Here is a 14,722-nt window from a genome sequence, read left to right on the forward strand (position 1 = left end):
TTTCCTGGATTAACGCAACAATTCAGTGGAAGTGGGTCAGCTGACAAGTTTTTTATTTTGCTGCCACTTTTCACAATACTGTTACTGCAAAAGTCGCCCGAATACGTGGTCTTTATGTTTATGTTACTTCTTGTTATTTTCACCACGCGAACTTTTGTCAAGTGAAATGGGAGTTTTTTTTTTGTCGACTTTTGCAGTTGCAGACTTGTAGTTAAGCACCTGCCAGTCTCTTCCTAAAACTCTGAGTGTGGCATATTGAGATGATTGGCTGGTGTACTTAGCAGCTTTTGGAACTTAGCTGGTTATGTATTTAACAGGTTTTGGAACTCACATCAAAATTTATAGCACTATATTTTGGTACTTAGCAGGTTTTGAAGCCCACTTCAATGCCAAGCACATAGCCGACCCTTTGATGAGTCAGAACCATGCTTCACCTAAAGTTCGCCAAAAAATGTACTTAGCAGGTTTTGGAACTCACCCCTTCAATTGTTAAGGATAAAATTCTTCAATAAGATTTGGACATAGTAAGTCCTCTTAATTTGGGATCTTAAAGTTAGGAAAAGAGAGCAGAGAGCAGGAACTGAGTCTGTAAAAAGCATTCACACGAATGAGAGGTGAGAGGACCGTGAGGAAAAATACAAATCAGCTTGATCAATCTGGTGTACGTGACAAGGGTCATGCAGGCCCTGCGTGCCCAAAGTATGCGTGCTAAGTGCTACTTCTTGTTTTAAGGTTACTACACAAAAAACCACAAGTGTGGACTCATCGAGCCCCAAACTAAGGAAACTAACAGATGTATTCCACCTGTAGATTTCTGGTAGTGCTGATTCAGGCTAATATTTTGAAATACTTGTGTAACTAAAGTCATAAGACAAAAGCCCTATAAAAATTTGGGACACCGACCCCTCGGGGCAGACGAAGGGCAGGTGTCCTAGGACTGTGCTTCTCTGTCATTTTACCTTTGCCTGGTGTGTATCAATAAAAGATTTTTACTAACTTTAATTATATCTCTCTGTCTTCAGTCACAAGAAACGACACAATAGAAAAAGTGTCCACAACCGTGTGCCTGGTTGAATATGGTTGATAGGAGGGAGGAACTTGGAAACATCTCATGGCCAAAGTCTTGTCTTGTGGGACTTGAAAAAATCTTTTGGAAATAGTCTTGTCTCAGGATTTTCTTTTATAATAGAGAGATATAGTTATAGTTTCATGACACTTTTAAGGCTCATCGTTTCCATGTTAGTACAGATAATACTCAAGAAGGTGAAATGGCTCATTTAGGCTTGATAATGCAGTGAGTTGGGCAGCCAAATTAATAATTTAGTCACGTGTGAAGACTTTCTGCCAAGCTGAAGGTACAGGACAAATAAGCTTTTTTTGTGCAATGATTAAGACAGCAACACAAGGTGCTTCAAAACAGTGTTTGTCAACCATTGGGTTACAGGCTGCTATTGCTTATAGTTATAGTGTGTCGCAGCAGGCTTAGTTTATCCAAGCGGGGCTCTGCTCTGAAGTTCTTGCTCAGTTCACCAGTTAGTGTCCCAACCGTACTTGATGAGTAGTGCACACGCTTATATACATGGGGGGAAAAAGTGGGTCACAACTTTAGAAAGGTTGAGAAACACGGCTTTAAAAGATAATAAAGTTGTAGTGTTTCCGCATTTCTAGGAACGAATAGCTATTGGTGACCTGCGCAAGATCACATACTGAATCAAGGATGGCAAATGAACTGTCATCCTTGTATTAATAATCAATTACGTACTAGAACAGATATCCTGGATTAAGATAAGCTTGTATTAATCTTTGTCAGGTTGAAGATACCCTGATGCTTTCTCAACAACTGCCACTGCCGCCTACACTTAAGATGAGAAAGACAGATGGACTAAATTCCTTAGCTTCACTGCTACCAAAATAAGCACCTTAAGTTGGATTCCTAACAAACACATACGTTAGGCAGTAATTACATCTCAATTTTGGGTTTGGGGAAACCTCCCTCACTTCCTACTTGTGCCGTAATAATTCACCTCCTCCTGGCCACGTGATGCAGGTCAGTATCTAGTGACGCCTCTAGACAGGAGGCTAAAAGAATGCCAAGGCAATGATTTTGTTTTATGAAAGCATTAACTTCATTGTGCTTAGCTCATACCCTCTTTCACTTTTTATTAAGTGTTTGACACTGGTTGGCAGAAGCACGTTGTAGCCATTTGTACTTTGGGTGCCAGTGCCAGCAAATTCACTTGACAGTCCATTTGATACTACAAGATAAGATGACTACATCTCAGACTTGCTATGTTGTTTTGTTCTTACATTTGGTAATAGATCCTGCATAAGGCATTCAGTTTCTCTTACCTTTACTGCTGGATTGCTTTTTAGGCTTGTTCTCGAGAATGCGCTGTCTGTTCTTTCCTTTAGATGCAGAGACGTCCTGACCAGTAGTAATGCTTCTGACAGTCACCACCTCCTCCGGCCGGGCACAGACATCTGGAAAGGTAAGAACACCAAATAAAATATGTCCTACTATACATATATATGTCCGTTTCCAGTGAGAGTTGGACTCCGCCAGGGCTGCCATTTGTCACCGATTCTGTTCATAACTTTTATGGACAGAATTTCTAGGCGCAGCCAGGGTGTTGAAGGGGTCCGGTTTGGTGGACTCAGGAGGATTGGGTCACTGCTTTTTGCAGATGATGTTGTCCTGTTTGCTTCATCAGGCCGTGATCTTCAGCTCTCTCTGGATCGGTTCGCAGCTGAGTGTGAAGCGGCTGGGATGAGAATCAGCACCTCCAAATCTGAGACCATGGTCCTCAGCCGGAAAAGGGTGGAGTGCCCTCTCAGGGTTGGGGGAGAGATCCTGCCCCAAGTGGAGGAGTTCAAGTATCTCGGTGTCTTGTTCACGAGTGAGGGAAGAATGGAGCGTGAGATCGACAGGCGGATCGGTGCGGCGTCCGCAGTGATGCGGGCTCTGCATCGGTCTGTCGTGGAGAAAAAGGAGCTGAGCCGTAAGGCAAAGCTCTCAATTTACCAGTCGATCTACGCTCCTACCCTCACCTATGGTCATGAGCTATGGGTAGTGACCGAAAGAACAAGATCGCGAATACAAGCGGCTGAAATGAGTTTCCTCCGCAGGGTGTCTGGGCTTTCCCTTAAAGATAGGGTGAGAAGCTCAGTCATCCAGGAGGGGCTCAGAGTAGAGCCGCTGCTCCTCCGCATCGAGAAGAGTCAGATGAGGTGGCTCGGGCATCTGATCAGGATGCCTCCTGGACGCCTCCCTGGAGAGGTGTTCCGGGCACGTCCAACCGGGAGGAGGCCCCGGGGAAGACCCAGGACACGCTGGAGGGACTATGTCTCCTGGCTGGCCTGAGAACGCCTTGGGATTCTCCCGGAAGAGTTGGAAGAAGTGGCCAGGGAGAGGGAAGTCTGGGCCTCTCTGCTTAAGCTGCTGCCCCCGCGACCCGACCTCGGATAAGCGGAAGAGAATGGATGGATATATACCGAACTCTCTACTGTATGGTGGTCACTCATTAAGTTTATTAGCATGCAGTGTTGTCGTGTCATCACATTCTCTGGCTTATTGACCTGCTGCTAAGTCCTGTCAGCATCTTCATTTCATTCTCCTCCTTTGTGTCCTCCTCCTTAGTCTGTCCTTCCTCATTGTAGTTCATGAGTTAGCGTAAGCTAGGTGTTTATAAGACATGTGATGGTTTACTTCATGTGGAAGAAGTACATAAGGAGTTGCATCAGATATTTGAAATAGTAAAATGTGTATCGATTTAAATGTTTAAAGTCTAAATATTCTCGATTATAATATACATTTTGTGGATGGCATGATGGCAGCGTGATAGCATGCTATCTCCTGGTAGGAGACCAGGGTTCACATCCCAGGTCCTCTTTGTGTGGAGTTTCTATGTTCTCCCCGTGGCTGCATGGGTCTCCTAAAGGTGCTCAGATTTTCTCTCACAGTCCAAAAACATACAGGGTTAAGTGGATTGGCGATCTTAAATTGGCCCATGTGTGTGAGTGCTCATCCTGAGATGGACTGGCACCCTGTCAGGGGATTGTTCTTGCCTAGATGCTTCATCCTTGAACCCAAGTAATGACCAAAAGTAACAAAAAAGGGCCTAATGCAGGTGAACAGTCTCAACAACCATCCCACAAACAAAAAAATGACAAAAACACCTAAGACTTCTGGCCGTCCTGTTTATCGCTCACATACTTGTTCACCACTGGCCTCCTTTACTTGTCTAGCCGCTTAGCAGTGCTTCCTCTGAACTCCTAGCCCTAATATGTCCTGACTGCAGGAGCCTCTTAAGTCTGGGTCAGGTAAGCCTTCACAAACAGCCAGCACTCAAAGGTCTGCAGGTACCCCCTGAGAAGCTGCCCCTAGCAGCATTAGGATTGCCTGCAGACTTCTCATACCACAGAGTGTGATTAGGTAGGGCAGGACTGTCCTCCTCGATACTCAAGTGCACTCTAGTGGCCAGGGGGGCATTAACAAGGGTAACAAATTGGTGGTTAGCTGTCCCACTTTCACAAATTGTAATATTGTACTTCCTGACAGCAAACAGTAACAAGTTGTCTTATTCCTAAATTTGAACGCATTGTGGCAAACGGCCATGGCAAGACTGCCCTGGAAGGACCTGGTAAGAGAACGTTCACAGGGCATCATCTCCCCAGGAGTGATATAAGGTAGCTGTGGTGCAGCGGGTCCACAGCCCATTCGTTTTAAATAAATGATCGCGGCTTAGCGAGGAGTCGTTGGGCCATAGCGAGCCGTGGGGCGATCCGTAGGGTGTGGGCGTTTCTCACCGAGTGCACAGGTGAGGAACTGCCCACATTCGTGATGTGGCCCGCGTCATTTTAAAAAGCGCGAGGCGGCTGAGGAATGAAAAAAAGAACGAGAGGTGGAAAAATGGAGAGAGGAGAAAAAGAGGACGGAGGTTACAGGGAGCGAGGAAGCAGGCGGTGCGTGCGTGTGGTGAGCGCGCGATCGAGCGCTCGAGGGCAGCTGTGAGGAAGCTGGGTGTAAGGCCGTCACCCGGGTGTTTGAGTGGATGTTGCTCCCGCTGGCGATCAGGTAGCGGGAGTGACCAGTAAAGCGACGAGCCGCAGAAGGCCGTGGAAAGGCAGCGGAAGTCGGGAGACTTGGTGGTGGAGTCCCCAATGTGTGCGTCCTGGCCATTGGGGTAATCAAGTCTCGGGGACTGGGATGAGTGCCAGACCGAAGCCAGAGATCGGGAGGTCTCCAGTCTCGTGTGTGTGTGTGTGTGTGTAGAAGAGGGCAGCTGCAGAGAACGTCTTGCCTGCTGCTAAGCCCAAACGGGATAAGCAGGTGAGACGCTACCAGAAAAGCACCAGACTTGTTGTTTTAAGAACTGCTTCCTCAAGAAGATTTTAACCTCTGGTTTTTAAGGATTGGTTTTTTTTTTTTATTATTTATTGGTTTTACCTCCACGTTCTTTTTGTGGATTATTTATTTAATGAAGAACGTTTGAACTGCACTATTTATTTGAACACCTGTTTTGTTGGATTTTAAATAAAAGCACTATTCACTTTTTGCACCACCCCTTGCTCAATTGTTTATTTGCCTCCATTGACTAGCTCACTCGGTTTCATCATCGACGGTGTTGGGTTCAAGTGCTTCCAAACATCAAAGGGAGTGTGGAGCCAGAACCCACATCGTCACAGTAGCCCTCCTAGTTGTGGCAGCACCACAGTTTCCCACTAGGCTTCATGGGAATTGGAGTTTAGTGACTCAGCCCTGTTGGGAGCCGTGAGTGCTGCCAGGGTGTGCTGTGGGGACTGGGGAGCTCTACCAAGTGAGGCTCCAGCCTTACCCGGATGTGCTCTCATGCCAAGCCTTCAGGAGACCGGAAATACATCCGGAGATCACTTAAAAGAATCCACCTGTCTTCATTCCGGGAGTCAGAGGATGATGTTTGTCGGAAGGAGTGGAGGAAGAAGAGACAGAAAATACAAAGAGAAAGAAAGAAGATAAAGTGCTGTGTGCTTTAAACTGTGTTTTTCTATCAATTGAAAGCATTTCCCGCAGCCAAATAAAGCCTTGTGTGTTTGCTGGACTTATGCCTGTGCCTGTTGCGTCGGATATTTGGGGAGCTGGAGCACCCCCTACTGGCCACGGCATCTATCCATGTGTTTTTTCAACCCACATTTTCCAGTATTAATTGGCACCTAAGACCCAAAAGAGATAGAGAATGGTCCATCACAAGACATACACCTTTTATAAAGATCCATTATAGAGCAGCCAGTCAATCTAATCCTTCCACTTTAAGGATGTGGAAGGAAAATGTACAAAGAAATGCTAACCTCTGTGCCGCCAATTAATAAAAATCTCCCATCCATTATTTTTGATTGCAAGCTTGAAGGGAGATAGAGCCTTCCCCAGTGGGTTTGCATACAAGGCATCATTTAAGGAGCCACCAGTTCATCATAGAAAATTCACACCAGGACAGTATAGAAACACCTTTAGCTTAATGGACTTCTTTGATGTGGAATTAAATTAGAATACCCTGGGCAACTCCATATAGATGGCCGACCCGCCTGGTAATTGATATTAAAGTTATCAGTGTATGTTAATTCTATGTTAATTAATGTTGACTTATGTTTATTTTTTATTGTGTCTTCTATTTTTCTATTCATTTTGTAAAGCACTTTGAGCTACATTTTTTTTTGTATGAATATGTGCTATATAAATAAATGTTGATTGACTGATTGATCAGCTCCATGCTGAAGACCATTATATAGACTCAGGGATAGGTGCAATTCTTGCTTTGTGTGTTAAATGGATCCTTGGTTACTCTGTGTGACCCAAAAAGGGAAAATAAAGTGTCATTAAATAGTTTTTCAGCCTGTACACCAAAAACAGAGCTCAAGACAGATTATTAGTTGTAAAAAAAAAAAAAGAGAATTTATGCCAAGAAGAATTTTGCATGATGGGGACTGGTCTGGTTTAGCCTCGGCATGAGCCGAGCGCTTCTCTACAATATAGAAAAATCAATAGTAGTAACATGGCAATTTGTGTTTCAGTGCAGCTGCAGATGTTGAGCCAAATGATTGTTAAGTAATCAGGATTACAACAATCTGGCGTCTGTTAAATTCTGCAGCCTACAGGCAGCAGCAGCAGCTCAAAGACCAGGGCTGTGCAGCGAGGAGCCTTCAGAGACGACATCTCTATCAGGCTTATTAATTGAAGAGCAGCCGTTTGAAGCACTGCTGATTTATGGCTCCCCGGCTGACACTTCCAACGCTTGCTGGGCCAAACCACTAAAGACTTATCAGAGTTTTCAGCCACATGATGGTTTGATACTGTTTCATCAGCCTACGACTGGCGTGCGCTGTCACCATATGATTTACTGTGCTGGCTGACGGCCTTTTATCTCGACAGCATTGAAACTGATACCATCTATTAGAAGAGTATCAAGGAGCTTTCCTTACTCTCGTTCCCTTGTTTCTTTCAGCCAAACTCTCTGGCACCAGGAAGTATGTAGGTTCTAATTTTAAAATTCCCTATCTTTTTATTTTTTTAACCCTTTATTTGGTTTGGATCTGAAATATAAAAACTACAAAAAGAGCTGCATGACAGATGCATTGTTTTTGCATTTGTTAATTGCCAGTTTACTGGCAAGGAAAGATTTGTTAATAATGTAAGAGGGTGAGTATTGAGCAAGTAAAAAAAGCAGTGTTTAAGGTGTGTGTGGATTTGGAAATGTGTCGCAGAAGTGTCATTTTGTAAAGTAGTGCGAGGAGCAGGCCGTGGAGTTTGTTAGATTATGGCCTCTTGTATTTTGCTGGATCGGCATCAGTGACTTTAACTATTAATTGTTGTACTCGCTAGGTATGACACTCTCAATTGTCAATGTCTGTCTGTGCGACCATATTTTGCTGAGGGGGTGTCTCCTATTTAGGTTGGTGTGTCCATCTATCACGTCTAGCTCTTTTTCTCACTCTGCCTCTTTCTCTCTTAAGTCTTTATTGTCTGTCCAATTCTTTTGTGATTGTGTGTCTCACTGCGCCATGTCCATCTAGATCTTTTGGTCACTGTGTTTCCTGCCTGAATTGTTTCTCATGGCGTCTCACTGTACAGTGCATTCAGAAAGTATTCAGACCCCTTTGCTCTTTGCATACCTTGTGTTGTAAATTTAATCTTCGGTGGATACGTTTACCATTTTTGCCCCACTATTTACACTCAACAATCCCTCGTGACAAAGTGGAAGTATGTTTTCAGAATGGTTTGCAAATTTATTGAAAAACGAAAAAATGGAAACACCCTTGGATGGACTGGCACCCTGTCCTGGGCGGTTGATCCTGCCTTGAGCACAATGCTTGCAGGGTTAGGCTCCAGCACGCTGTGGCCCTGCTCTGGATCAAGCTGACTTAGAAAAATGTGTAATATGATTTAAAAAAAAAAAAAAACTGGAATCTCTCATTTATTTAAGGTAATCAGACCCTCTGCTGTGGCAGTCCACATTGTGCTCAGGTGGAACCTGTTTGCTTGAGATGTGTCTAGAACTTGATCGCAGTCCACCTGTGGCAAACTCAATTGATGGGACATCATTTAGAAAGGCACATACCTGTTTATATGAGGTCCACCAATTCACAATCCATGTCAGAACAAAGACCAAGCTGTGCAGTCCAAGGAACTCTCTGTAGAGCTCCACAATCAAGTTGTGGTGGGGCATAAATGGGGGGACAGGGCTTAAACCATTTCCATTGTGAGTGTTCCCAAGAGCAGAGTAGCCCTTAATAATTAGGAAATGAAAGAAGTTTGGAACCACCAGGACTCTACCTAGGGTCGGCTGTCTGGCCAAACTCAGTAGCCAGGCGAGAAGGGTTTTGGTGACAGAGATGACCAAGAATGCCATGATCACTCTAACACAACTTCAGAAGTCCTCTGTTGAGATGAGAGAACCTGTCGGAAAGGACAACCATCTCAGCAGCACTCCAGGTGCTTAAGGCGTTTATAGTAGGTTAGCTATATGGAAGCAAATGGTATTTGGCGTTATATAAAGGCCTCTGAGAGCACGAGGAAAAAGATTCTCTGGTCTGATGAAACCAAAATAGAACTGTTTGGGCAAAACTCCAAGCTCTGTGCCTAGTAAAGACCAGGCAGTAGTCGTCAACTAATTCATTCCATCCGTACAGTGAAGTATGGAGGAGGCAGAATCTGTTAGTGTGCTAGAGAGTTCCTAAGCATAAAGCCCCAAACTGTGACTCAGAATTTCCACTAGAGTGGAGAACCACCAAATACTGGCTAGTGACAAAAGTGCAATGTAGAATCTTTATAAATAAAAAGATGTACTAACAGCAAATAAGCTCTGAAGAGCAGAAAAGGACATGCCTTCAAAATAGGCAATTCAAATAGCAATCACAGCCCCAGTGTGAAATCCAACAGGTAAAGTCAAAACTCAGAGCAAAAGTTCACAAAAAGCACCAAACATCAGTAATTATCAAAATAGCAAAAACACAGGAGGACTCACCATCTACCTATTGCATTCAATGAACCACAAGAGAATTTGGGTTTTCCTTCAACTTTTTATAGGGCTGAGGGCATTCCCTTGTGTTGATGGGTAGGTGACCTGGCCTGTTGGGTTGCCATCCACAAAACACAAGGAACACAGCCCAAAAAAAAAAAACTAAACAACAATGCTAATGTGAAAAATGAACACAACAAACAAAAGGGACATTTGAGCCCCAGCCTTCGGGACAACCCTGGCTGAAACACAACAGGATCATGCTATGTGGTGCTTCTCAGAGGCAAGAACAGGGCGACTGGTGAGAACTGAAGGAAGGTTGAATGCAGACAAGTCAAGTCAAGTTGGGCAGCATGCACTGGTACAGCACGTTGCCGCACCCACCACACGATGAAACAGCTCAGGATCCCGGTTGGCAACCCCTCAGGCAGGCACGCTTTCCAGTCCCACCCTCTGGAAATGACACTCTATCTGCCACAGCCAGGTGTTATGTGGGTGACCCCTTGGCCTGGTCCAGCCACTCGGGTCTCCAACAATGAGGATCTTACAAGCTGGATCACCCTTGGGGAAACACACCATAGTGCCGTAACTGATACTCCCTCACAATGCAGGTAATGTGCCTCATTCGGGACTCCATGAGCAACTGCTCATTCGACACATAGTTAAACTAATGGTACCCAAGGATTTTCCAGAGAGACACAGTACCAAAGGAGTCCAGTCTTCGTCTCAGGTCACTGGATAACGTCCATGCCTCGCAACCATATAGCAAAACAAGAAAGCACCTTCGTCCTTTTGCAGAGATATCGACCACATGACCCCCCCATGCTCTCCCAATCCATCTACTGACTTCATAGGAAGAGTCACCAGAGACATGAATGTCACTGCCGAGGTAAGTAAACCTGTCAAAAAGGTCGACACTCTCTCCGCAAACAGACACACTGCTGATGGCCGTGCCCAAGAGGTCATTAAAGGCCAGGACACTCGCAAGCCCAGACACTCAGACTCCTCGCTCAGTCTCTTGAGCGCCCCGATCAGACAAATGCAGAGAAATCATTGAAGCCAACCTGCTCCAGGGTGCGTGTGACCTCACACTGAGGTGGTGGTTCACTTTTCAGTATTACAATGGCACGGAACACACAGCCAAGACGGCACTTGTGGAGTGGATTTGTGACAAATCTCTGACTGTCCTTGAGTGTCTCAGCCAAAACCCAAACTTAAACCCGAGAGAATATCTGTGGAGAGACCTGAAGATGGCATTTTACATTTGCTTCCTCTCTAACCTAACTGAGCTTGAGAGGATGTGTCAAGAAGAATGGGATACACTGCCCAAATCCAAGAGTGTAAAGCTTGTAGACGCTAACCAACTCAAAGCTGGAGTTGCTGTCAAAGAGGCTTCTAGGAATGAGAGCTTTTAGTTTTTGATTATAATAAATATGCCAACCTTAATGAAAACATGTTTGTCATTATGGGTTATTGGACATAGACTAATGGGCAAAAATAGCACATTTATCTAATTAAAATTGAATTTATAACACAGTAATGTGTGCAGAAAGTGATAAGATCTGAATACTTTGTGAATCCACATGTACACCCTCCTGTGTCTTTGTCCTTTTGGTCCATTCAGGTTTTTTATGTACGCTGCCATCTCTGCCAGTGCCTATGGCTCTGTATTTGTGTGTTTGTCTGTGTCAGTCTCATTTGTCTGTTGTGGTGTGTGTGTGTGTGGGTGTGTTTGTGCCTGCCCGTGTCTCTGTCCTCTCTGTTTAAAAATGTCTGCTTGACAACGTATCCCTTTGTACATTTGCTGGTTAGTCTTTCTCATCTTATTTTAATGATTGTGTGTTTTGCCCGCGTGAGATTTTTCCTCATTGTTCTTCACAGTGTATACCCGTCTCTGTGTCTTTATTGTCACTGTGTTTCCTGATGTGACTCTGTCTGTGCCATTGGCACTGTGTTTGTCTCATCTGTCTGGCAGCACGTGAGACAGCTGCCGCCTCCCTGTCTGTGTCCATTTGCAGAGTGGGTCCCTTTACACATTTCTCTGTTTGTGTCTTTTATTATGTCTGTGTTTCTTTCTGAATGTGTCTCCCGTTGTTCATCTGCCTATCGGCCTTGTCTGTCCATCTTTTTTTGTCACTGGGTGTGCCACCACAGCTTTGCTGCTCTGTGTTTTAGGTTGCAGTTGTCTGTGTCTGTCTTCTCTCCATCTTTACTTCTGTGTATGTATGTGTGTGTGTGTTGTGGGTTATTTGCAGCCTCATTAAGCTCCAGTGTTTTCCAGATTGGACACAAGCAGGTCATTATTTTTGATGACATTTCTTTAAAGATGTTTTGAATATCAGACAGGATGCTCGTATACTTGGAACCATCTGAAGAGTAATCTGCTCATCTGGTAAAGAGGGTTCAAAAACTGGTCAGAGCAGCTCTCAGTATATCCCCCGTGTGACACAGCGAATGGGCTGTAAGTCACGTTTAATAATCCACATTAAGGAAATGGCTTTGGCCCAGAAGACTGAGGCAGACAGAGTCAGACCTCAAGATTTAACCACAGATTTGAACCTTCTCCTTTCTTTACCAATTTGTAGGTTGCACATTTCATCATTAGTGTTTGTTTTATGATAAGAGCAATTGTGGAATTTAGGGGATGTTCCTCTTTGAAAAGACCCTGATATCATTTAAAGTTCTGATTATTTTTTAAATATTACCATATAAGAAAAAAGGAAATTTTGGCTTCACCTTTTTCATTATAAAAAATCATTATAACGGCGGCACGGTGGCGCAGTGGTAGCGCTGCTGCCTCGCAGTTAGAAGACCCGGGTCCTCTCTGTGTGGAGTTTGCATGTTCTCCCCGTGTCTGCGTGGGTTTCTTCCGGGCGCTCCGGTTTCCTCCGACAATCCAAAGACATGCAGGTTAGGTGAATTGGAGATTCTGAATTGGCCCTAGTGTGTGCTTGGTGTGTGGATGTGTTTGTGTGTGTCCTGCGGTGGGTTGGCACCCTGCCCAGGATTGGTTCCTGCCTTGTGCCCTGTGTTGGCTGGGATTGGCTCCAGCAGACCCCGTGACCCTGTATTCGGATTCAGCGGGTTGGAAAATGGATGGATGGATGGATAGTTTCCAAGTCTTTACTAATAAAGTACTGTCAGAATTTGAATTTAGATTTTGGGAGATTTTCTTCTATACTATTCATTTTACTTCTTCTTTTTTTTTTTTGTCATTTTCTGTTGTCACTTTATGACATTTTCTTTTTTTGTTGTGGACAGTGACCTCCAGTCGCTATTGTGTGATAACCATAAGTCACAGCACAGGATGTCATTTATCAGGTCAATTCAAGTTGATTTATAGAGCACCTTTGGAACAACAGCTATGGTGGGATCATGGTAACATGGGTTCAAATGTTTGTGGCTTTTGGGAGATCTTTGTGGTTTCAGGTTATAATTCGATTTTGATAATTAGGATTTTGGGTGCTGTTTGATTCATTTTTGGATTACCTGTTGGGCTTTGGCTTAAGGGTTTCCTTTATCCTGGCTTTAGACCTTGTGAGTATTTCTAACTAATTTTCCAGTCCTCTTTTTTTGTATCTGACATTTTCAACTTGATAGTGTATTCTGCTCTGTTATCAGTGTCAAATCAAGTCCTGCACACTTAACTTGTGTATGTCTGTATGTAAAGTACTTGTCACCGAAGTTTAATGTGCAGCTCAACTTTACACTCCAAGTAGAAATTACTGACACATCAGTACAACATCTGTGTTTACAAGCTTCATTTTTCATTTACAGAAATTATTTTTTAAGTATTGAGTCTCTGTGATTGCCATGTCATAGACTGACGTCCTGTCGTGTTGCCAGGATTGGGTCCAGAACCCTGTGACTCGCAGTAAGTTCAGGTAATGAGTGGATGTTTGCATGTTGGACTTATTCCTAGAAACTAATGACTTAAAGGATTCAGAAAGTATTCAGACCCCTTCACTTTATTCAGACTTCCATCCATCCATCCATCCATTTTCTAACCCGCTATATCCTAACTACAGAGTCACGGGGGTCTGCTGGTGCCAATCCCAGCCAACACAGGGCGCATATGTTTACCATTATTACCCATCAATCTACACCTAATAACCCAAAAAGACAAAGTGAAAACATTTCTTCAGAAAGGTTAGCAAATTTGTTAATTTTCAAAAACTGAAATTTCTTATTCATATAATTATTCAGCTGCGGTGGGCTGGTGCCCTGCCCAGGGTTTGTTTCCTGCTTTGCGCCCTGTGTTGGCTGGGATTGGCTCCAGCAGACCCCTGTGACCCTGTGGTTGGGATATAATGGGTTGGATAATGGATGGATAATTATTCAGAACTTTGTAGAAGTCCCTATGGCAGCAATTCCAGTTCTGGGTATTGTTGAAGTAAGTCTCTATAAGCTTTGCACACCTGGATTTGAGCAGTTTTTCTCATTTTTCTTTGCAGATCATCTGAAGATCATTTAGTCGGGATGGGAAGGATCCATAAACTGCCGTCTTCATGTCTCTCCACAGATGTTCTATTGGGTTTAAGTCTGGGCTTTGGCTGGGCCACTCAAAGACAATCGGAGACTTTCCTGAAACCACTCCAGTGGTGTCTTTGTTTTGAATCATCGTTATTCTGAAAGGTGAACTGTCCACTCTGGAGTAGGTTTTTTTTTTTTTTCCAAGGACCATTCAGTTTTTGTCAACATTCATTCGTCCCTTAATTCTGACCAGTCTCCCTATCCCTGCCACCGAGAAGTACCCGTAGCATCATTGCTGCAATCACCATAATTCACCATAGGTAAGGTATTAGGCAGATGATGAGCAGTGCCCGGTTCTCACCAGACATAGTGCTTGGAGTTCCATTTTTGCTTCATCAGACCAGGGAACCCTTTTCCTTGTGCTCTCAGAGTCCTTTAAATACTGAAATATGCCTTTTCTACCTCAAGAGTGACTTCCATGTACCTACTCTACTGAAAATGCCTGATTGATTGGGTGCTGTTGAGATGGTTGTCCTTCCAAAAGGTTTTCCCATCTCAGCAGAGGACTTTTGAAGCTCTGTTAGTGTGACAGTCAGGTTGTTGGTTGCCTCCCTGACCACCCTTCTTGCCCGGTTACTCAATTTCACTGGATTGCCAACCCCAAACCTTTCCATTTCACAATTAATTTAGGCAGTGTGCTCCTGGAGTACTCACAACTTTAGGGTGGTGTTATCCCCTTGGCCTCGTCTGTTCCTCACCAC

General features: G+C 44.2%; 1 protein-coding gene across 1 annotated transcript in view; it reads right to left on the reverse strand.

Moving 5' to 3' along the window:
* The window catches only part of LOC120538746 (dickkopf-related protein 4-like), a 37,467-nt gene that overhangs the window by 10,902 nt on the left and 11,843 nt on the right, over positions 1–14,722 (reverse strand). The window contains exon 3 of the mRNA XM_039768179.1: positions 2,350–2,481. Coding sequence (XP_039624113.1) covers positions 2,350–2,481 — 132 coding nt within the window. The remainder of the gene's footprint in view (positions 1–2,349; positions 2,482–14,722) is intronic.

This window comes from Polypterus senegalus, chromosome 11, assembly GCF_016835505.1.
Source record: "Polypterus senegalus isolate Bchr_013 chromosome 11, ASM1683550v1, whole genome shotgun sequence".
In the NCBI taxonomy this organism is placed as follows: Eukaryota; Metazoa; Chordata; class Cladistia; order Polypteriformes; family Polypteridae; genus Polypterus; species Polypterus senegalus.